This window comes from Peromyscus californicus, unplaced genomic scaffold (genome assembly GCF_007827085.1).
Source record: "Peromyscus californicus insignis strain IS unplaced genomic scaffold, ASM782708v3 Scaffold_9__1_contigs__length_137607984, whole genome shotgun sequence".
Classification (NCBI taxonomy): Eukaryota; Metazoa; Chordata; class Mammalia; order Rodentia; family Cricetidae; genus Peromyscus; species Peromyscus californicus.
The window spans coordinates 11,046,205-11,071,475 of record NW_026294617.1 but is presented as its reverse complement, the minus strand read 5'-3'; the positions used below and the strand labels follow the sequence as shown (position 1 = coordinate 11,071,475).

Sequence of the window (25,271 nt, the reverse complement as noted above, 5' to 3'; positions counted from 1 at the left end):
ATAACTTTCAACACAACTGTCTTCTGAGCTCCTGCTAGGATGGCCCATAAACCCCACTCCAGCCCTCATCTACCTTTCTAGTCCAAACTCCTAAAGTCGTCCACATTCCTCAGAAATAGGCATGGTCAGACATGTCACAGCAGTATCCCACTGCCTGGTGCCATCTTCTGTCTTAGTTACTTTTTGGTTACTGTGACAAAACATCATGAAGAAGACAACTTAGAAAAGAAAGTGTTTCATTGGGCTGACAGTTTCTAAGCATTAGATTTTATGGTGATGGGGCACAGAGTGGCAGCAGGGTTAATTGAGAGTTTACATCTTGACCTACAAGTAGAAGGCAGAGAGAGTAAAAGTGAGGAAGAGTGGGAGGAAGAAGGAGGAAGAGGGAGGGAGGGAGAGGGAAGGAGAGAGGGATGGAGAGGGGAGAATGAACACTGGGGGTGGTGCCTGTCTTTTGAAACCACAATGCACACAGCAAATGATACACCTTCTCCAATTAGGTTCCACTGCCTAATCCTTCTGAAATAGTTCCACCCAGCTGTGGACCAAGTATTCAAACATATGCGCCTATGTGGGCCTTTCTAATTCAAAAAGATTCATTTATTAAATATATTTTGGTAAATTTGTCAGAGTCAAATATGCACGAAATACTCAAATACCCTACCATTCTGGAATGACCAAAGTGAATTTCACATTAAAGAGCTTCAATATTTTATTGATATTCAATAAAAACAATTTTTCTTTAGTCAGAGGCTTATTTATATGTTTGAAGCTTTTATCATGTAACATTTACAAATATCTCATTGCTATTGTAAAGGATCCAACTTGAGAAAATCAGATCCTAGCAAGAGTGAAAGTAGTCACTGAGAAAAATGGGAAAGGTTTCATGGAGGAGACAGTAGCTAGGAATCATCTAGAGAAAAGAATGCTTCTTAGTCATATTGCCAGGACAATAACTATCCAGGTAAAAAGAACAGGAGATAAGGCGCGCTGGTGTGACCACTGTTTTCCTTTCAAGAAAGGTGAAGAGAAGATCAGTTATACTGCCCTTGAAAACATTCACACTTGTTAACTAAGCAAATAAGCTTGAATAGAAGAATTAATAAGATGTGGTACTTGCTCTGAAGAGGGCCCAAGTACCCATTAGGTCATGAAGAATATGTCTTGAATATGAAACATACATACACACACACAGTCCTTTTTTTCTTATTGTAATTTTAAAAATTCAACTTCTTAGTTGTACAACTGTGTTAAATAAAATCCAGAAATTTAAATTTCCAAACTTAAAGGATTAAACTCTATAGATATCACCATAGTAAATATCTGAATATTTCCATTCCCTTTGACATGTCTCTTACAACGTTTTTCAGAAAAGCTCTCTACTCCCAAACTGTATTAGTTAGGGTTCTCTAGAGGAACAGAACTGGTATTATATATGTATGTATGTATTTATGTATGTATGTATGTATGTGAGGTTTATTAGAGTGGCTTGCAGGCTGTGGTCCAGCTACTCCAACAATGGCTGTCTCCCAACAGAAAGTCCAAGAATAGATAGTTGTTCATGAGGCTGGATGTCTTAGCTGATCTTCAGTATATACTGAAATTCTGAAGAAGTAGGCTCTAATGCCAGTGAAGTTATGCCTTGAAGCAGGATAGATGAACTTTCTGGTGAGGACAAAGACAAGCAGGCAAAGAGCAAAAGCCTCTTCATTCAGTATCCCTTATACACGCTGTTGCAAAAGGGTGTGACCCAGATTCAGAGTGGGTCTTCCCACCTCAAATGATCTAGATTTAAGGTGGGTCTTCCTTCCACAAATGATTGAATGGAATAAAAATCCCTTCCAGGTGTTCCCAGATGCTTGGTTTTCTGTTAACTATAGCCCCAGGTTGGATTGCCATTTGAAGGTGGACTTTTCTTTCCCGCCTGCCAATTCCTAATAACCAACATGGAGACTCAATATTAATTATAAATGCATAGCCAAGAGTTCAGGCTTGTTACCATCTAACTCTGACATTTAAATTAACCCATATTTCTTATGTACCCTCTACCTTGTGGCAGTAGGTTCTTTCAACATGGAAGGTTCATCTTGTTTCTGTGTCTCTCATGACTCTCAAGACTCCACCCTTCTTCTTCCTAGTGTCCTTAGTCTACTTTTCCCACCTAACCTTATCCTGTCCAGGTATTGGCTAGTCAGCTTTTTTATTAAACTAACCACAGCATAATTTTCACAGTGTACAGAAGGATTATTCTACAGCAGTAGTCAAGAAGACAACCAAGAATACCCATCATACCACTTAAGCAACTTATGTCTGGTTTTTTCTACTGAGGATTAGACCTGTGGTTTGCAGAAGTCATGTAAATGGTTTTAGTCTGCCTGTGATCACTTGTCTATCACCTTTTGTTCAACATAATGTTTTATTGATTCATCTAGTTTTATACCTATCAATACTTCATTCCATGTTTTTAAAAAGGAGCATTTATTAAGTCATAACCAGCCTAGAGCAGTATTATTGGATCATATTCTACCTGCACATTTAACCTTTTAAACACTGCCACAGTATCTTCTAGAACTAACCATTTTAAAAAATGTATTCCATGTATTTATTTGGTGTGTGGGTGTGGGTGCACACCTGGTGTTTGTGTGTGGGTGCACAATCCACAGCATGTATGTAGAGGTCAGAGGATGACTTAAAGAAAGGAGTTGGTTCTCTCATCTCAGCACATGGGGTTGAGGAATGGAACTCAGGTCATCAGGCTTGGCAGTAAGTACCTTGGCTCTCTAAACCACCTCTTCAGCCTATAGAATTAAACAATCTTATGTTCCCACTCCATATATGAGGATTCTAGGTGCATCATCACCTTGGTAAACCTTGGAAGTGTCAGTAAAGATATGATATGGCATTTCTGCCTCTATGCTAATTTGGACTATTGTTCTGTGACATTTATGTTTGTACTATCATATGGCTGAATATTAGCTGGACCCTAAAGATGAGAAGCATCAACAATTTTTTTCTGCCAAGGTTTCTATAGCATTAGGATAATTGTTGGTTTGTTTGTTTGTTTGTTTAAATGTTTGAGATGATTTATTAATTTCTTGAGGAAAAAAATCAAATTTGATAACAAATTTAGAAGTTGAAATGGAGTTCAAAAGCTTCCTATGGCTTCTTAATGCAGTTTCGGTAAATTTTCCTAGTTCGTTCTGTTGGCAGGTTTTGGCCTGTATCATACAGACTTGTCAAGTATATGTGTATAAATTGTTTGTTGTATTCTCTTGTTTGTGATCCTGTTTTAGTTTCAGCTAGCTTAAAGTACTGATAATGCCACTCATCTTTTGAAAAATTTACTTCATTGTGTATCTTTTATTTATTGTGTTTTTTTAAAATTTTGTTATCAAAGTTATTTTTCTATTTATTTTGGGTTGACTTTATTTAGTTTTTGAAAATTCTAAATTTTAGTATTGACTTTTGGTATAAATATTTAAAACTTTCAGATTCTAGCACTGTTTTAATTTTGCCCTGTTCATTTCAATGACATTTTGAGTTATTTAAAAGTATTTGAAATAGACATAAAATAACCAAATAACCTATTTTAAAAATGAAGTATATACCTAAACAGAGAATTTGCAATAGAAGAATCTCAAATGGCATAGAAACACTTAAAGAAATGTTCAAAATTCTTAGCCATAAGGGAAATGCAAATCAAAATGACTCTAAGATTTGTTCTTACACCCGTAAGAATGCCTAAGATCAAAAACACAAGACAGCTCATGGTGTTGAGAATGTAGAGCAAGGGGAACACTCTTCCATTGCTGATGGGAGTGCAAACTTTTACAGTGACTTTGGAAATCAAAATGACAGTTTCTCAGAAAATTGGGAATATAACACAGCTAAACCACTCTTTGGCATACAGCCAAAGAATGCTCAATCATACAACAAGGACACCTATGTTCATAGCAGCTTTATTTGTCAGACTCAGAACCTGGAAACAACCTAGATGCCCCTCCACTGAGGAATGGATAAAGAAAATGTGGTACATTTACACAATGGAGTATTACTCAACTGTTAAAAACAATGACATCAGGAAATTTGAAGGCAGATAGATGAAAGTGGAAAAAAAAATCATCCTGAGTGAGGTAACCCAGACTCAGAAAGACAAACATAGTATATACTCACTCATAAGTGGATATTAGCTGTAAAGTAAAGGATAATCATGCTATAATCCATAGACTCAGAGAGGCTGAAAACAAGGAGGGCCCAAGCAGGGGAGGCATGGCTCTCCCTGGGAAGGGGAAATAGAAGAGATCTCCTGGGATGGGAACATGAGGGATTGGGTTGGGTGGTAGATGGTGGAAGACAGTACTGAAAGAGATGACTGGAAACGTGCATTTCAGGGTCAGGTAGAAACCTGATGCAAGGGAAACTCTTATGAATCTACAAGGATGACCCCAGCTAAGACTCCTAGCAACAGGGGACACGTAGCCTGAACTGGCATCTCCTATGATCAGATTGGTGACTACCCCAATTGTCATCAGAGAGCCTTCATCCAGTAACTGATGGAAACAAATGCAAAGACCCACAGCCAAACATTAGGCTAAGTTCTGGGAATCCTGTTGAAGAGAAGGAAGGATTGAAGTAGCCAGAGGGGCCAAGAACATCACAAGAAAACCCACAGAAGTGACTGACCTGGCTCATCAGAACTCACAGAGTCTGAACCAACAGCCAGGGAGCCTATATGGGACCAGCCTAGGCCCTCTACACCTACGCAACAGTTGTGTAGCTTGGACTACTAGTGAGACTCCTAACAGTGGCAGCAGGGGCTGTCCCTAACACTTTGGCTGGCTGTTGCGACCCCATTCCCCATACTGGATTGCCTTGTCCAGCCTTAATACAAGAAGAGGTGCTTACTCTTAAGGCAACTTGATATACCATGCTTTGTTGATACCCATGGGAGAACTAATCCTTTCTGAACACAAACAGAGGAGGAGTGGATTGAGGGGGTTGGAGGGAAGGTATGGGGACGGAATGGGAGGAGAAGAAGGAGGGAAAACTGAAGTAGGGATATAAAATTTAAAAAATTTTAAATAGTAAAAATATATATATACATATAAATATACATACACATACATATATACATATGTATGTTTGCCTTGGGCTGGGGAGATGGGCACAGTGTGAAAGTTCTTACTGACCAAACATGAGGAACTGTGTTTTGGTGCCTAATACCCATGTAAACAGCACTGGCAGGAGAACAGAAAAATAGAAAAAAAATCCCCTGTAGTAATTTTATATCCTTTGATGTTTTGTTTTGACTCAGTTCATGGTCTGTCATTTCAGAGCTCTCTGTGCATTGAAAAAGAATGTATACTGTGAGAACACTGAAGGAGTTAAAAATGTTAGTTGGTGTAGTGTCATAGTTAAGTTTTGTCTCCATAATTTTTAATGTCTTGTCATCTTGTTTCAGTATATTATTTTTTTTTAATAAGTATTTTTTTTTATTAATTTATTTTGCAATACAATTCAGTTCTACATATCAGCCACGGATTCCCTTGTTCTCCCCCCTCCCGTCCCCCTCACCTTCCCCCCAACCCCCCCCCCCCCATTCCCATCTCCTCCAGGGCAAAGCCTTCCCCACAGACTGAGGTCAACCTGGTAGACTCAGTCCAGGTAGGTCTAGTCCCCTCCTCCCAGGCCGAGCCAAACAATCCTGCATAGGCCCAAACACCCTAATTGTTGTGCTAGAAACCTCATCCAACTACTGAGGGATCTGGATGCAGAGATCCATGACTAGGCCCCGGGTGGATCTCTGGGAGTCCAATTAGCGAGAATGAGGAGGGTTTATATGAGCGAGAATTGTTGAGACCAAGGTTGGATAAAGCACAGGGACAAATAGCCAAATGAATGGAAACACATGAACTATGAACCAATGGCTGAGGGGTCCCCACTGGATCAGGCCCTCTGAATGGATGAGACAGTTGATTGGCTTGATCTGTTTGGGAGGCATCCAGGCAGTGGGACCAGATCTTGTGCTCATTGCATCAGTATATTATTTTTTGATGCTGGGAACAAACACTGGATGTTTAGGAAACCCTAGATGTTTACTAACAGACAATCTGCCACCGAATGTTACCCCATGTCCCTTCTGTGACTTTGTCTTATAAATTGCAGTCACAGGAATATCCAAGTCTCCAACTATTTCTATCAGTTCCTTTGTATGACCTAGGTAAAACTGGATCCATTCTTTGAAAAACAGCATGGTGATCTCTTAGAGAGAGATAGTCTGAACATCCTTGTGTCTACTGAAGGGCTGAATCAATGTTCAGTTCTGCGAAACAAAAATCACCAAGACAACTCCCCCAAAGCTCTTAAAGAACTTAGACCAAAGCTCTAGTGTTTATCAGATGGGACAAGCATACAGCACCATGGGACACATTCTGTGACGCTGGCATCACTCTGTCCCAGAGCCAAGAACAGACATACCAAATAAGAAGAATACAGAATAAGTGAACATTTCTCAAATTCAAAAGTCCTTAACAAATACAAGAAAACCTCACTCAACAGTTTATAACAATAATTATAATCTGGGACCAATAACTGGTCTTAGACAACTAAGGATGTTTAGAAATTTCGAAGTTAATTACTAGCAACTGTGGTGGAACATGTCTGTAACCCTAGCATTCTGAAGTTATCGTCGGGGGTCAGGTTGGGTTCAAGGCCAGCCTGTGTTACATACAAAGACCCTTTCCTCAAAGGGAAGGAAGGATTAAATTTCCATCCCCACTGGATATAGCTGAGAATCTTCCCTTTGTTTCTCCATCCACTTTTTCTTAGTGCCATGATTGCTGATCCAATATCAGGAGGAATCTAGGGAAAGAGTTGGTCTAAGGAGAATCTAACTCTTCAAAGGTGTAGAACCCTGGATAGAGAAACAGAACAGAGCCATCCAAAGGAACTGTTGATTCCCTTGTGTGTCAGAGGGCAGGAGATGCAAACCTGGAAACAGGGATATTAAATTAAGTCCCTTTTGACTATGATCTCTCTATTTATTTTGTCCAGAATCAGGGCTCAGATCACAAAGCAGAAATGCTTTTGTTGAATGAGTCCCATAGGAAAGCGGGAAAGACTGTTCTGGAATCTTTAGCCGTCTTTAAGTGGGAAACAAATAACTCTAACAGCTCCGTGACTTTCCTTTGGCCAGCCATCTGCTTTGCACGTCTTCCTAAACTGAACAAATTTCAAACTCGCACCGCTTCTTTGTTTTCAGAGACAGACCCCTGTGCAGGTGGGAATGGCTGTGCTCACCTATGTCAAATTGAGAATGGCGTGGCCAGGTGTACCTGCCATGCTGGGTACCAGCTGTCTGAAGACAAAAAGGCCTGCGAAGGTAGGAGGCTGAAGCTGATGTCTTAATTGGGTAATTGTTTGAAACTCTGTTGCAGTCAGATTGAACAGTTGGAGCAGGTAGGAGAAAGGGTGTTTTTATTTATGCTAAAAAAGAACATTTTAATTCTTGACTTGATCACTATGAAAGGTATTTTAGAATGCTACAAAAAAAAAACTCAGTGAAATTCTTACTTTTTGTAAAAAAATGACCTAGAGTGCTTTCAGAAGTAATGGTTTTTGTTTTCTGTTTCTTTTTTAAAAAATGAAATCCAGAATTAATATTTCAAAACCCTTAGGAACCACGTAGGGAGTTTTTGATTATAGACTACAGAGGTGGGGGTAACCTTTGAAAAGCAAGTATGTGCAAATGAGGCCCTCAGAACTTAGGAATAATTAAAATGAGAAGAAAAAGAAACCCCCGTAAACACAAGGTTACACATTTCTGTTTCCAGAAATAGCAGAGCAGACACACTTCAGTTCAGAGATGAAAGGGCTAAATTATTTCATGACTGACACCAATAGAGGACAAAGGAATTCCTGGGGGATAGTCTTTGTTTTAATAACTTCTGAGAAACCACAGAATCCTTCATTTTTATCATGACATTTCCATGAAATGAGAAACAGTTTATTTGGATTAATTATGAAAACAACAAAATGTTCCTTGACTTACAGTACTGATAAACATTTTGAGAAAATGAATACAAACTAGACACAAAAATCAGTGTGAGAATTTGGGGGAGAAATGGGGGCTTGTGAGCTGGCTCAGCTGGTGCACACACTGGATGCCAAGCCTGACAGCCTGAGTTCAAGTCCCAGAACCCCGATGGTGGAAGGAGAGAACCAACTGCTACTAGTTGTCCTCTGACCTACACTTGTGTACCTTGACACTGGCCCCCGTGGACACATGCACGCATGCACACAAAATGAATAAAGTGAAATAAAAAGAAAAAAAGTTTATGGATTTTAAGCATATTATTCTGGCAAAGATATACTAGCTTGGTTTCCATTTCTGTTTTTAATTATTGTTTTGTTATTTCATATATGTATGGGTATTATTGCCAACATGCATATTTCTGTACTACGTGCATGCAGTACCTACAGAGGTCATAAAAGAGCATCATATTTCCTGGAACTGGAGTTACAAAGAACGTGAGCTGCCCAATGGGTGCTGGGAAATGAACCTGGGTCCTCTGAAAGAGCAGACAGTGTTCTTAACTGCTGAGCCATTGTCCCAATCCCTGGTTTTCATTTCTTAGCACAAACCTAGCTTGGCACCTGGCAGAAGGGAGAGTAGAGGATCTTAAGTACTATTTCTTGAAAACTGACAATCAAGATAAATAGAAAAACAGATAACTTACATTTTTCTGGCTCCTATTTTAATGTCTGATACATTAATCCTAGAAATCTCTCCCCAGTACCACTGCATATTTGAAGGCTCTACCAGTACATGAGAGTGGGGAGCGGAAGGCAGATGTGAAGGAAATAGATGCACTAGTCAGAAAAGATGTGACAGGACCTCTTCAGCTAAAAGGAAGAGGAGGTTACCAGGACCACAAAACTGGTCATGCTGGATCGAAGTGAGCATCACTTTCAGAAGAGAGACAGGACACCAGGATCATATGGCATGTCTCATCACAGTCACAACAGTTATAAAAATGCATATGGACCAAGTGTGGGTTGCCATGGGAAAGGCCCCATATCTGACTTTCCCGTCACTGTATCTTCTCCTTTAAAAGAGGGAATTGCAACGGATCGTATTAGGAATATGGGAGTATATTCAAATACACATGTGCATGCAATAAAAATCGATGAAGAAAGAGGCCATGAATTTGAAGAAGAGTGGGGAAGGGTGTGTGGGAGGCTTTGAAGAGAGGGAAGGATGGGGAGAAATGTAATTAACATACAATCTCAAAAGTAAACAAGAAGCCAGGGAATTGGAATATCTGTTCAATAATATGATATGTTCATAACATCAGACCGCAATGGCTTCTGTTTGTGCTGTTGAGGAATGGATTCAAACTATTATTCACAGTTTTTTCCAATTAATAGCATCTGGTTCTAGTAGACATGAAGAAGTACTAGTGAGCATCAGAAAAACACGGGATGCACAGGCAGAGTCATAGCAGCTGGTTGGCTCACAAATCCCTCCTTCTCACTCAGTGGATGGAGTCTGTAGTATTTAGTATTATATTGAAAAGTAGAGGTTAAGTGGAAGGTGACAGTTTATTCATTTTGATAATTTACAAATAAGTCTTAATTAGAGCCGCTATGACAGCTGCTATGCGTCTCTCCCTGCAGACATAAATGAGTGTGATGAAGAACTTGCTCCCTGTGCTCATCGCTGTGTGAATTCAGAGGGGTCCTTCACTTGTGCCTGCCACCCTGGCTTTGAGCTAGGAGCTGATGGAAAACATTGTTACAGTAAGTAGCAACCATGACAGCCTTGGAAGTCAGTGAGGTTTTACAAGTATCAAGTGAGAGGAATAATTGAAAGAACAACACTGAAAATCTTGGCCAAGAAGAAGTTTCTAAACATGTTGCCTGATGGGGTAGTGTGAAGATGGGGACTGACATGTGTAACCTGCTTCATTCTATTGTTGAGGAAAGAACCAGATACAAAATAGTCTGCACAATGATTCACAGGATGGTCAATCTTCTGACTTGAAAATCTTGGATTCATGACTTAGATGCTTTGTGAAGTTCTGTTTTCTTGTATCACCTTGGTTAAACACTAAAGATTCCACCATAATACCCAAAGAAGAGGAAATAGCATGGATGAAGGAAACTTAAGAGGAAAGAAAAGCTGTAGGCTGTAACTGCATGCCCAAAACATAAAATGCTCCTTTGTCTGCTGTCAGTACTGGCTTCTTTTGCCCTTGACATTCATCACATCTCTTCAAATGTTTCGTTCTATTTCACATGCTCACTGCCTAGCCAAGCGCTCATCCACTGTGTCTCCCAGCCATACCTAATTCCCCATCTCAGCTCAATTGCTAGTTTAATATACCTGTTGTTAGAGATGTATTTAAAATGTTGGCCTATGGAGTTATCAGTTACAGTTGCTATGTGTAGATGCTTCCTATCCAATCCCTTTCCCCACAAAGAAGCACACTGTCTGCTTTCCTAAGCTCTGAGTGTCTGGTTCCAACCCACCTCCATCCTCCCCACTTTAATGCTATCCTCCTTTTCCAAACAGCAGCAGGTTTCACTTTCTCTTATAAATTTATTCACCATCTCTCCCCATTTTAGTTACCTCTCTTGACTTTTATAGCATAAAACCACTCGATGCAAACTGCTGTGCAAGCTCACAAGTGTCCCCAGATCTCCCGTAGAGTTGTAAGAAGAGATGTCAACCCCATTAATACAAAGGAGTCTGGTCCTGTTGCTGCCAAAGCCATTTCATTTGTGTGTTTGGGGGTTGTTACCTCTAAAAAGATATCAATCAAGAGATTGGCTCTCATAGTAATCCCCTTCTTGTCTGAATCATCATTCTTACTGCCTTCTAAATTAACATTACTAACATTTCCTATCTTAAAAATACCCTCAAATGAGTTCACATCCACTAAATTTCTATGAAAACATTTTTGTTAGCCAAAATAAGCATTCCCTCTCTCTGACCTCGTATTTCCTCATCACCCATGCTAACAGATCTCCGTCTCTGACCCTCCATGCACTCTTTCATCTCTGTCCTTTCATGTTTGCAGATAAAGTTTAACCCCCCCTGGTTTGATCAGGCTTTCAGAGTCATTCCTCAGTTGGTTACTGTGTTGGATAATTTGGGTCAACTTGACACAAGCCAGGCTAACTGGGGAGAGGGAATTTCAGCTGAGAAAATGACTTTATCAGATTAGCCTGTAGGCAAGGCTGTGAGCCATTTTCTTGATTAACGACTGATGAGGAAGGGTCAAACCAGGAGTTTGCAAGCAGGCTGTGTTAGCCATGGAGGCTAAGCCAGTGAGCAGTGTTCCTCCATGGCCTCTGCTTCAGTTCCTGCCTCCAGGTTCCTTCCCTGCTTCAGTTCCTGCCTTAGCTTTACTCCATGTTGGATTATGATTAATTGGCATATCCAGGTTGTTTTTGGCTGTGCTGTTTATCACAGCAATAGAAACCAAACCATGACAATTACTTTCACGTTTCTGAAGTGCTCTCTTCCCTCCTACACTGTCCTGGTTTCTCATCTTCATCTCTGCTCTAGCTCAGTACCAAATCTGTGCTTCCAGTTCCTCTACTTCTAATGACTTCCCTTAACTGTGTGCTCAGTGGCCTAACTTACATGAGTGACAGCCACTGTACTCTGGTGGAATCTCTTTCTCAAAATGCTCTTTGCACTCTTTCACATTCGCTGCTAATGCCAAAATGCTCATAGCAAAAGTCACTAAGTCATAGGGCTGCGACTTGAACAGCCTTCCAATTCTGCATAAACAAGCCCTTCACCCACTATTTCCATGCACCGTGTGTATTTTTATTGATGTGAGACAAAGAACATAGAGTGATAGACAAGTGAGCATGTTTACATTCTTCCTGGGCTTCTTCATGAAGAGACACCATTAAAAGTCAGGAAATTCACTCTTCTCTGCATAGAATTCTGTTTCATGATTGTTGATGTATCGTTCCATCTGTCCACTCATTCTACTGTGTTCATAGTGCAGTTTCTGCACAGTGGTGTTTGCCTTTTAAAGAGCAAAGTAAATAAGACGAGAGGGAAACTGACTACTAATTAAGAAAGAACTTCTGAGGTTGGGACCTTTCTGAATGCCTGCAGGAATCCCCTTTCAGGAAGAGAAAATGTGGATGCAATTTTTTTATTAATATTTGGTATTCAAATATAGCCATACTCTTAGGGGTAAGCATATTTTAAAATATGCAAGTGAATTTGCAAATGGACTAGCAAGTTCTCAGGCATCATGAAAGAAGGGATCATTATTAATAATGGTTTATGACTTATGGGCTTTCTTTAGAATTTACTCAGGAAAGCAATTTGCCTTAGAGTTGACCGTATTAGGTGAAAGTGCGTTTTTACATTTACTTTCCTGATGGGAATATTTAACTAAGTTCTCTCTACGATAATCCCCAGACCCCAATATTTACTACTGACAGGCAAATCTTTCTCAGTGAAAATCTGTGTTCTGAGGTGTCTCCAAACCCATAGGCAGAAGAAATCTTTTCAGAGCATCATGATATTTAGCCATGAATCTAGCACCTCTATGAAATGAGTATATTGTAGGACAGTTGTCCAAGAAAAGGTTTTATGGTTATCTAATTTCTTTAGAGAAAATCTTGAAATATTATGTAATAGAACCACTCAGTCCTTACAGTGTGCCGTGAATTCATCCTCACTGTCATGTGATTCGAATTTGGGAACTTTCACTCATTTCACCATTAGATGAAACTTTCATCAAAAGCATTCTCAACATTGTGTTATTAGAGACATATACTTTATGTATTGTATCTATATGAGAAGAAACAGATCCTGTTTAAGTATAATTTTTAAGAAATTATGTTACACATATGTGTGTGTGTGTGTGTGTGTGTGTGTGTGTGTGTGTGTGTGTGTGTGTGTGTGTGCAGCCACAGCAATTGTGTGGAGATCAGAGTACAACTTTCAGGAGTCTGATTTTTCTTTCTGACATGTGGATCTTAGTAATCAACTCAGGTTTTTAGGCCTGGCTGACTCTCCTTTACCACTGAACCATATCCATGGCCCCTGAGTGATTTTTAATATACTATGAAAGTAGCTCATTGTAAATCATTCAGGTCAAGAACCCAAAACATTAGCTGACTTCTCGTGGCCAGTTGTAGATCTGAGGTTGTTTGTCTTTTGTTTTGAGTCATCACAGTCCTAGCCAGCCTCAAACTTTCTATATATCCTGGAATTCATGAATACTACTCTTGGCTCTGCCTCCCAAGTGTTGCTATTATAGCATTACACAGAGTTCAAACCATTTTCATCCTATATGTTTTAATGAGATTATTATAATATTAGATATATATGACTTAAAAAACCACCAGCAGACAGCACCACAGGTACCTAGCAAGGATGGGGAAAGTATACACAGAACTCTTCAAACAGATTCTTCCCTGTGTTTTTCCTTAAAAGTTGATGAGTGTTGGAGAAATGATTATAGTTTCCAATGACCTAAAAACAGTCTTCTCCAGGAATCCAAACTCTTCATGTCCACAGGGGATAGGCAGTGATGGGCATGTAAAGCTGGTGGCATAGAAGGAAATGAGACTTGTAAGGTCAGTGCTGAGGTGGAGCTCACATTCGTGAATAAGAGGCCAGCTTTTCCTTGTCTCTGACACCGGTTGCCAAAATGAACCAGAGCTTTGCCCATATCTAGAGCCACTGATTCATTTAACTTTTCAGGTTTGTTTACTCTATTGTATGAGTGTTTACCTGAAAATCTGTATGTGTATCATGAGTGTGTTCCATGCCCAAGGAAGCAGAGGAAAGCAGTGGATCCCTGGAACTGAAGATGTAGATGGTGGTGAATTCATATAGACGAGATAAAAACAAAAGTCATCCAAGACATCTCCATGATCATATCCCATGATGCTGCAGGCTGCTTGCTGGTAACTGAAAACGTAAACTTGGCAATGCTCCCAAATCTAACATCGTCATCGATGTACTGACACAGCACCAAAGTGGAAGACTCCACACTTGTTCTTATGTGGTAGATTGTAATAAAAACAGGGAGTGTGCACGAAAACTGTTGTGTAATATTACCTTCAGGCTGCCTGTCTAAGAAAAGTAGGAACCACAAATGAGTCTGATGTTGAGAAATGGATCTCATATAGAAATATCTATAGCTCTTTATATATATATATATATATATATATATATATATATATGTGTGTGTGTGTGTGTGTATGTGTGTGTGTGTGTGTGTGCGTGCGCGCGCGCGCGCGCGCGCGCGAGCGAGCGTGCACGTGCACACACACACATACACACCCTAAATCTGAAAGAAAAATCAAAATCTAAAACTCTCTGGATCAGGTAAAGGAAACTGAAGTTTTTATACTTCAAAGACAATCCAGGAGAAGGAAATAGAACAGTAAGAAGAACGACTTTAGGGGAAGCTGAGCTGGCTGGTTTGGAATTCAGCTAAGAAGCTAGTCTGGACAGGAAAGAGTGAAAAAGTGGAGTAGAATGAAGCTCCAAGATACACAGAGAGAAGTGTCACATCATGCAGACCTCATACCACTCAGAGGTGCTTGGATTTTATCCCAGATGTGATGTGAAGGTACAAAGTCTTTTACAAAGACTTGTGGGGTATTCTTTTCATTTTAAAATCACTACAGGGCTGGAGAATGGCTCAGGAAGTAAAGTGCTTGCCATGGAAAAATGAAGACCTCAATTTAAATATCTGGAAACCAAGTAAAAAGCTGGATGTGGCTGTGCACGTCTGTAATTCCAATGATGGACAGACACCTGAGGCTCCCTGGGCCTCACTGGCCAGTGTGTCTTGCCAGATTAGTGGCTCCAGACTCAATGAGAAAGCCTGTTTCAGAAAACAATGTAGAGGGCAATTAAAGATGCTATCCAAGGTCAATCTCTGGCCTGCACACATGCTTACACGCACACCTGTACACAGACAGACAGACAGACAGACACACACACACACACACACACACACACACACACACACACACACACTACACTGACAGTTCTATAGGGAACATATAGTGAGTCATGTGAAAGTAAAGTTAGTCCTAAGATAAGCAAGCCATGGTGGTGGGTTGAACTCAGGGAGTACACTGGAGATTGCTAAGACAGGTTTGGGTGTACTGTTCAAGTGTTGCTCAGAGTGTGTGAGGAAAAGAAGATCAAGAATAACTCAAGGTCTCAAGCCTCACCAATCAGGAGAATACTAATGAATTTTATGAAAGTGTGGGGCCTAAGGGAAAACACAGCCAGGAGACAGGGAGTGAATTCAAAAGTCACCAGTTCTATCTTTGGTGTGTCAAGTTTGGTGACCCATGTGGAAACACATGTTGGAAGTTTCTACCCATTTTCTAAATAGAAAAAAATTAATCTAGATATTAATAAAGGTCAAGGTTAGGGGAATTATGTTTAAGCTGTGAGTAAGAATGAGTTCATATGGAAATGGGGCAATGGAGTAATAAAAAGAAAACTCTGCCTGGGGACCAGAGTCAAGAAGGAATGATATCAAATATCCAGGAGAGATTAGGGAAGCCTAGAGAGCAGGCAGAGGGAACAGGGAACAAGAATCGGGAAGAAGGTGAGACCTATGGGCAAGCATGTTTTTGCAAGTTAACAGGCAATAAAATGAACTTTTCTTTAATACTACCAGCGGCAACATGTGTAGTTTTATGAAACCCTTGTAACCAGGATGAAGTAACTTAGTCACTCTAGAAAACACTTTGGAGTTATATTTGGTTGTCCCCTATTCCTACCCATGACTGGCATCCGAAAGTTACTGATCTGCTCTACATCCCTGGAATTAGAGTGCTGGATAAGTATGGTATACACTGCAGGAACTTTCATTGAGCAAAATGCCTTTGAGATCCAGGCAAGTTACTTCTTCCTTGAGGAGCTGGCTTTTCTTCAGTGAGGGCTATTTTGCTGAATGGACATATCACAACTGGTTTATTATTTATCCATCTAATAAAATTTTAGTTATTTTTGGATTTGGGGGCACTTTATGAAAAGAGATGTTATGAATGTTTATAAATTTAAATTTAAACTGTTAAATTATTTTTGCCTTGTGGTTGGTACTGTATAGAAGTCATCTCTGGTCAGAAAACTCACCCATTTATGAGCTCTATTACTTGAGACAAAGTGTTTTTATTGTTGTTTCTGAACCTCATATTATTAATCTGTTATGAAAATTTTAACATTACTTTTAAATCTATTTATACAGTTTAGGAATTAGATAAAGACACATAGTATGTTTTCTAATATTTATTTTACATCCTGGCTTCAGTTTCCCCTCCCTCCTGTCTTCGTAGTCCCTCCCCACAACCTCCCCTCAGCCACACCCCAATCCACTCCTCCTCTATTTCTATTCAGAAAAGGGCAGACCTCCCATGGGTATCAACAAAACATGGGACATCAAGTTGCAGTAAAACTAAACACCCCCAACCTCTTGTGTTAAGGGTGGGCAAGGAGACCCAGTATGAGAAATAGGGTGCCAAAAGCCAGTAAAAGAGTCAGAGACAGCCCCTGCTCCCACTGTTAGGAGTCCCACAAGAGGACCAAGCTACACAACTGTCACATATATACAGAGGGCCTAGGTCAGTCCCATGCATGCTCCCTGGTTGTTGATTCATTCTCTGTGAGCCCCCATGAACTCAGCTTAGTTGATTCTGTGGGTTTTCTTGTGGTGTCCTTGACCCCTCTGGATCCTACCATCTGGAAACTAATGGGGATTGTCCTGATGGATTAGAAGATAACAACGATGGTTTAAATACCTCTTTACATGGCTGACAGGGACAAACATGAAAAGCACTTCAGGTCTGTGTCATGTGTTCATATGCATAAAAAACACTTTGCCCTTCAGTCCTTTATGCATTCTGGTTTTCTCAGTCTTCAGCCCAGAGAGAGATCTCTTCTTTCAACAGTCAATTGATTAGCATAATCTCCATTTATTTCACCAGTCTTTGGGAATGTAATTTTGAATATTTGCTGTGAGCTGCTAAAGCAAACAAGGCACAGTGAGGTGAGAGTGACAGGGACCTGGAGTGCAGCTTGGGGACATACAGGCTGCTGTGTGCTGCAGCAGGAGGCTGTGTGGTTGAGCACACTCTTGGAGACTACAGGGACCCCACCCAGTGTCAAGGATGAAACGTGCTCCCAAGGAGTGCCACAGTCCCAGGTACATTTATCCTGTTCTCTTTCATGTTCTTCTTCCAAAGGACTCGGGCATTAAGACCAAAGGATCATCAATCCCTACGGGAGTCTTTGCCCTGAAGGAGATGGGAATGTGGGGTGGGCTGGGGGAAAGGTGAGGGGGGGGGGGAGGGGGGAGAACAAGGGAATCTGTGGCTGATATGTAAAATTAAATTAAATTATAAAATTAAAATAAATAAATAAATAAATGGGAAAAATGAACAAAATGGGCATATATGAGAACAAAAAGTTGACATGGTCTTGGTTTAAGTGCATAGTAGTAAAAATATAAGATATAGTTGATAAAATATGAGCAATAATTAATAATCTGTAATGTCAAAAATGTTGGAAGCTTAATGACAATGCTTGACACTGGATGATGGATCATTTATTGAAAAATAAATTTTTATTTCTCATAAAAAAAAGACCAAAGGAAAGAAGCTGATATGGGCACAGTCAATGAGATCAGAGTGCCCACACAAAGAGTTACAGAAATGATTAAAAAAAAAACAAAACAGTGGCCAGAGCCTTGACATTTTATACTTTAAACCCCGAGTCAAGTATTCTATTACTTCTTGTGTCTTAATTTATAAAATCAGAGGCTACAACGTCTGCATGCTCAGGCCAGTCAACATTCATATGCTGAGTCTGATGTTCACCAATATGTCCAAATTACTAGCATATGCCAGGGATGGTGACATGTTTCCAAATTAACAGTATGCTAATATGATAAGTGTGTTTTATATGCATCAAAGCTGGTTAGCACTCTCTCGAGATGCAACTTACAGATGATCAGCCAGTACATTGGTTCAGTATCACTTAAGCCCCAAGTTACTCTTAACAGTAGTTTTATGAACCCACGGGCACTGAAAAGAACAATCATTGGTTTTAAATACACACACACACACACACACACACACACACACACACACACACTTTAGATCCCCTAAAGTAAAAATGTTTTTTAAAGTATTTAGTAACCACTGATGGGCTCATTATTGCCTTTCTTCTCCTTTTATTACCTGACTTATCATTTCTTCTCATCACTTAGTAGTTCAATACAGTTTAGGCATGTATAATGCTCATGCTATGCCTTAGAATTTTACTTTTCTATCTGTAAAGTGGTGATGTATTTCCAATAGAGTGTGTCATCCTCTCAAAAGAGAAAGCATGTGCATTGTTAACATATATTCCATTTTCTCTATTGTTATGCTAATAACCCTCTTTTGCTTGTTTTGGAAAGGAATTGAATTAGAAATTGTAAATATCTGTGAAAAGAACAATGGGGGTTGTTCTCATCACTGTGAACCTGCAATTGGTGGACCCCATTGTTCCTGTGACCATGGACATCAGCTCGACACAGATGAGAAGACATGCATAGGTAATGTTTGTAAATGCTATCTTCATTCAGAGTTTCTCGGGCTCATTCAGCACTTACATGTTAATACACATTGCTACAGTCTGAGCCACAACCCTCAGAATGAAGAGAGCTGCAGTAAACTGTGCCTCTGACCACTGATACATAGCAAAGACATCATAATACTTGGATATTTACCTTGAAATTAAGGAGATTGAAATTTGTTTAATGAGATATATGGGCTATTAACTCCATGTGAATAAAAATTATTGTTTTGTTTCAGGAAAATATCCTAAGGTCTATCTAACCTACTAAATTTATATGTTTACAATAGATACAACTGTGGGTCCCAAGTCTTCCTACCTCAAGCAGAAATGAAACCAGTTCCTTGGTTTTCAGTTTGGTAATGAATTAGATGAATGTTCAACTGTCCTATGGCAGCTTTTAACAAAAGAAAAGTTTAAAAGATAATCATTCTTTGGACATCCCAGGTCAAATGCATTTTTAATTATGTCTTATTTGTGTGCTTATGCATGAGTAGGTATACATGTGAGTCCTGGTGGCCACTAAGTCCAGAAGAGGGATTCATATCTCCTGGACTGAGAGTTTCTAGTGACTGTAAGCTGCCTGATATGGGTAATATGAAGATAACTTGGGTCCACTGCAAGAGCAATACATCTTCTTAACCACGGAGGCATTTCTTCAGCTCTAAACCCAGTTTTGATGGATGGCTTTAAGAACATATTACTAGAATTTCCATCATTAGTTTCATTCATTTATTATTTGTAATGGTTATCATTTCTAACCTTTTCAACAATGAGAAAAATATCCCAACTCAGCCTTCCCTCATAAAGGAATGCTGAATGAAATCTCCCAGTGTTTCTCCGCTAAGCAAGGGAGCCAGTACGAAGTGGCACTACTGTGCTCTGCTTCTGAAACATTCCAAGCCCCCAGATAGTGGTGTCTTCATTCTAAAATAGAAACACTGCACTTTTCTCTTGATGACATGTGTTTTCTCTCTTTAAAGCGATAATATGGGTGCTAGAAAACCTCACTTTCTCTGCACGCTCTTCGGTGTGGTGGGAGACAGTCTAAAGCAATAATGGAGAAGTGATGTAAGCACTGGGTTTGGTCATTTGCTTTTGTACTTTATGAGAGAATGATCTCACGGAATTTAAGTATTCTGACCTTGCAAAACTATTGAAGCCCAAACGAAGCCATTGCATACGCGTCTTGATCCAGTAGTGCCTTCCACACTGCTAGGAGTCTGCGGCGCCCAGCATATCAGAACCAACTGTTTTCCTCGTGTCTCTTGCAATGAAAAGTTTGCTACATCTTCTGTCTCATTAACACTTAAATTTATAAAAGAAATGAATGGTTCTCTTCCTCTCTCTCTCCTTTCTTCCTTCTTTCTTTTCCCTCCTCATTTTACTTTTCATGAGTACTAAATAAAAAGAAAACTGAAAAGTTATATCTTTTCTTTATAATTTTATAAATGTATTTATTCTTATATTCTTTTAAACCTTGATGTCTTTAGTCTTTGAAAAGTACAACTCAGGAAACCTTTTTTATTTACAGCTAGAAAAAATATAGCAGCTGCTAAGGTCAGAATGCAGAAAATTGCATATTGATAAGATCTCAGCAGTCAACAAGGCAATGTTACACTGCTTATGGTTCATTTTGTTTCATTTTTTCAATAATAAAAATGCTTATTTCTGAAGACTAGATTTCACTAGGGCAAAAGTCATGACTTACTTAGACCATGAGATCACCCTTCTTGTTGCCTGTTGCTTTGTAAAACCAGCCATGAGTTCTATCATATGTTAGTTACTATGAGGTATTTTCTAAAGGTGGGAATGTACAAGAAAAGATGCAAACAATCCAGCTAGCAGGCGAGTGGTCAGCCTCTCCGAAGGGCGGAAGCCTCGTGCTGAAACCTAGAGAAAGGGTAAAATGTCTTTGGAATGACAGTTGTCTGATCCCAGGGAGGAATTCCAAGTTAATCAAACAGCTAGACACTAGGAAGGATCTGTAAGTTTTCTTCAGCGACTGAACAGAGGCTGGAGTTTTTCGCTCTCATGCTTTTCAGAGCTGAGTGTTTAGGAATTTCACCTCAGTACCTTGAGTCTTCCAGTTTGGGGAGTTAGATTTTTCTGTTCAGGTGAGTGGTGCATTCTCTCTCTGTAGTTGTGTTGTGTTCTGCACAGCAGCCAAAAGCCGTAAAGTGTGAATAAAAGAGGAACATAGACAAGCAAACGATTTCATTAAGGCTGTGAAAAGAAATAAAGAAATATAGAAAGCAGCTGGTATAAAGGTTTAAGTGACAGTGTTTTCTAGAAAAGACGTGAATGAGGGCTAACCCTGTGAAGTCTATAAGTGTGAAAACCTGAATCCTGGTCCCTAGTATCTACATAAAAGGCTGGACCTGTAATCCCAGAACTTGGAGATGGAGACAAGAGAATACCCTTGACCAGCTGACCCAGTGACTAAGAGACAGTTTCTCAAAACATAAAGTGGAGAGAGCATTGAGGAAGACCCATGATACATGGGCACTACACACACACACACACACACACACACACACACACACACACACACACATGTAAATTATACCATAGAAAAGGTAAGTTTCTGTTGAGCTTTTGAACTGAAGTCAGTGTGCAAGGTAAGAAATTTCCCTGGAGGAATGAAAATGGCAAAATAATCTGCCTTTTATATATTATATTATAACATAGAATAACTATCAGAACAAGGGAAATATTTTCAGATTATGTGATGCATCTAGCCCCTTGCTCGCTGAGACCTGTGAGGCCCTGTTGGTAAGAAGGCTTTTTTTTTAACCAAAAAGAAAAGAAAAATATCTAAAATTTTAAAAAAACACACACACACACACAAAGACTACTGTTTTAAATGAAATAAAAAAATGTTTTATCTTTTGTTTTTTATCTTCTGTGTTCACCTTGTTTAATCTAAAGGTCAGAGACAGGCTTAATATGACAAAAACTAATATCTGTAATCTTCTGAGTGGAGCACCTTGTGACATTTTGCAGGAGAAAGGATGCATTGTGCCCAAATGACCTTCATTTAGATAGTTTATGGTGACCCCTCACCTTGACTGGCTGATTGCATTTCCTTTCCTTCCTGTCTCTTGTCTTCATTTCTGTGAGTCTACTGACCCTTCCAAGGTTAATTGAGACATTGACCTCTTGGTACCTGTGGTCGCTCATATAGTCCTGGAGCAATAGGATTCTGTAAACTTAGCAGTGACAGCCACCCAATCTAACTGCTCAACACATAGAGGCTAGAACTGAGCCAGGGGCTAAAAGCCAAACCTTCATCATGTAATGCCAGGAGGCCCAGAGCAGAGGGAAGCAGAGTGAGTGTCTCCTGTACCCTTCCACTCTTATGCTCAGAATGACCCTTTAAAACTCAGGCCAACTAGATTGCTGTTTGGCTGAATGGTTTCATTGACAACTACTGGAGCTTTTTGATTTTCCCCAGGCCAGCTGAGTCTTAAGAACAAGCATTCAGGATTGTAGAATTCTCGAATGATAGTGCTATATACAGGACAGCTCACCTGGCAAGACATTCCAGGGGAATGATGTCACAGCTGTACCAAACCCCCATTCAATGCATCCTCAGCATGTTTGAGCAAACACTCTGAAATACTCCGTAATTCAATACACAATATTTGAAGGAAGTGCCTCCTCCTTCTCACAGACATGCAGTGCTCACTCCTCTCCCTGGTTGAGTGGGAGGGGAATGTTTACTTGGGAACACTCTTTGATCTAAGGTCTTGAGGAAGATGCACCTCATGAAGTCTGGGGCTGTCCTTTCTGCAGCTGTCAACTGTTATTAAATGGAATTCTTTGGATCTTCGCTCTCAATTCTGTCTTTTTCTTCCTCAAGTTCTGTTTATTCGGTCAGATTGCTTTTTAAACTGGAAAAAAAAACAGAGATCTCTTTTCCTATGCTTATAAATGCATTTAAAGATTATTTACATTCATTTAAATTAAGTAATAGGCATGAAAGGAATGCGCAAGAAAGTAGGTGTCATTATTTTGTGTAATAGTTTCTTCAGTGTCTGTACTATGTGGCCTGAGAGGTGGGAAACAGTTAATCAGTTGTAATTTAGAAATGAGGCCTCTCAGAGCTTCTGCAGTTTTGTTGAATTCTGCTTCCTGGAGTAACACAAATGTCCTTTGCCCTTCAGACTTTGATGAATGCGAGAGCGGAGATGCCTGCTGTGCTCAGCTCTGCATCAACTATTCAGGAGGCTACGTGTGCAGCTGTCAGGAAGGCTTTCAGATCAGTTTGGATGGTTGTGGATGTGATGGTAAATTCCTGAGCTCTCATGGAAAGACTGATGTGATGTGCATTCAGGGGGCAGGAGCTGGGAAGTGGGTGTCTTCCAAATTAAGGAAATGTGGAATTCTGTGAGTTTGTGCCATGTGACAGCATATGTACTTTGGTGGCCCTAACATTGAAGAACCTAAGATCTTCATTAATGAAATGAAGATAGCAAGAGGTTTAGGAAGTAAATTAAGTACTAGCCTGATGTTTGGCTTAGATAAGCACTCCACTAAAGGCAGCTCTGATTAGTATGATGTTCATTGGTCCATGTGCTTTTCACATGTATGTATACAGAGGAGAGATTCGGAGTGAGTAACACACTGCTGACGGAATCTTCTCTACCATGCTGGGCTACAATTACAGAGTTGGTTGTTGAAAATCATTTTCAAGACAAGAAATATGAAAGAACTACCATATACAGGAGCCCCCACTCCTCTGTATAGAATGGAAGGGTGAGGTCAACATGCCACACAATATTTCACATCCATCATTATTGCTGCAGTACTCACAATAACCAAGACACAGAACCAGCCTAGATTTCCATCAGCAGAAGAATGGCAGAAAATGTGGTACATACATCAACAGAATTTTATCCTTCCCAAGAAAGATAAAATCAGGCAATTTTCAGAAAAATGTATAGAATGAGGGGTCAGTTATATTAAGCAAAATAAAGCATATCCAAAAAGACAATTACTACATTTTCTTTCATATGCATAATCAAAATTTAAATCTGTTTGTGCCATGAAAGTAGTAAAGAGACAGAAAAGGGAAGGGAGAGATGATACGTGGGAGGGGTTAGACAGTGTGATGGGATACAGGAGAGATGGTAAGTGGGAGGGGCTAGAGAGTGTGATGGAATACAGGAGAGATGGTAAGTGGGAGGGGCTAGAGAGTGTTACAGGATACAAGTGACATAAAAGAAGAAGGGCAGACTATAGGGGAGGAAGGGATTAAAAATAAGGACAAAGGATAGGGTAGGGCAAGGAGGGAAGATAAGAATGAGAATAAAATTGAATGGCATATATGTATAAACATGCTATAGTATAATCAATTGCTTTGTATGTTTAAAAATAATTAAAAACAAAATTATCTTAAATATATAATTGATTTTTTCACTTTGTAATTATTATTATTATTATTATTATTAAAAACATACTTTCTTGAAATCTGTACAGAGGCCATAATATTACTATCTACTCCAGTATCAAGTCAAATATATGACATTAATGTCACAGAGAAAGTAGAGTTTCATTGCTTACAGAAACTGATCCTGAATTCTGATGGTAGCCAGGCTTTAAACTACTACAAGCCAGCCTTCAGTATAGATCAAAGAAAAACACACTGTGCTATCTATATACACAGTGGAGTATATTACCATTTATCATTTCCATCCAATTAACAGAGCCAACAAAAGCTGCATTTTATGCACCATCTGCTCCTAAGAGGTGTGAGCCAAGATATGATTGCATGGCACAAATGCACACACTTGCGCATATACACAGGGGTAAGGTGTGCACCATCTGAGGTGAAGCTGGAGTGTGGCTTCAGTCTGGGACTTTCAGTGTATCTAACACACTGACTGAATATAAAGTCAGACTCAGTCATAAATCTGGTAGTTACATGAGAGTTAGTACTCTTCTGTGCCAAAAGTTCTCTATAGACTCTGCATGGAATTATACAAAAAAAAACCAGTATCCACTCACATCCTTAAGCTGAGAAGTTAGTACATTTCTGCAGAATAAGGCACAGCTTGGATTCATTGAATTTAAGTTTTCTGTTCTTCACTCAAGCTACACGAAGAAGGCATCAGAAATCCCTGGTTTATGTGGCTAGTCTTCAGTAATCTTGCAAATGCATGAAAGCCTGTCACTAGGTATACCTGATATTGAGGGGTATACTTGCTTTCTGTGTGGCAGGATGCTGCTGCTGGTTAATGAAGGTCACATAGTGCCTCAAAGGGCAGATGCTGGTTAACTCTACTCTCCCTAGATGTAGATGAGTGCCTGGATGTCAGTGTGGACTGTGACCAGCTGTGCATCAACTCCGTGGGGACATATGACTGTGCCTGTGAAGAAGGCTACAGAATCGGAAGTGATGGAAGAACCTGTCTCGGTCAGTAGCCAAGGGATTGTGCTGGGTCTCCTAAATTTCTTTCATTTCCTCTTCTTCAGGGTGCTGGCGAGGGAAACCTCACAACCCTCACTGCCTCCCTCCTTTAGGTCTCTGTCTTTCTGTCTACCTTCTGTCCTTCTCTCCCTCTCTTTCTCTCTTCCTTCGCTCTTCTCTTTCCTTCTTTCTCATTCCTTCCCTCTGTCCTGATTCCCTCCA

At 39.9% G+C, this 25,271-nt stretch overlaps 1 protein-coding gene across 13 annotated transcripts in view; it reads left to right on the top strand.

Annotated features, from left to right (window-relative positions):
* Positions 1–25,271, top strand: part of LOC128106497 (EGF-like and EMI domain-containing protein 1) — a 719,003-nt gene that overhangs the window by 587,691 nt on the left and 106,041 nt on the right. For all 13 annotated transcript variants that reach the window (XR_008216732.1, XR_008216730.1, XR_008216731.1 and 10 more), the window contains 5 exons: positions 7,262–7,381; positions 9,679–9,801; positions 18,477–18,614; positions 22,804–22,926; positions 24,933–25,055. Coding sequence is in view for 10 of the 13 variants with exons in the window: in XM_052732015.1 (XP_052587975.1) it covers positions 7,262–7,381; positions 9,679–9,801; positions 18,477–18,614; positions 22,804–22,926; positions 24,933–25,055 (627 nt within the window). In the remaining 3 variants the exon portion in view is untranslated. The remainder of the gene's footprint in view (positions 1–7,261; positions 7,382–9,678; positions 9,802–18,476; positions 18,615–22,803; positions 22,927–24,932; positions 25,056–25,271) is intronic.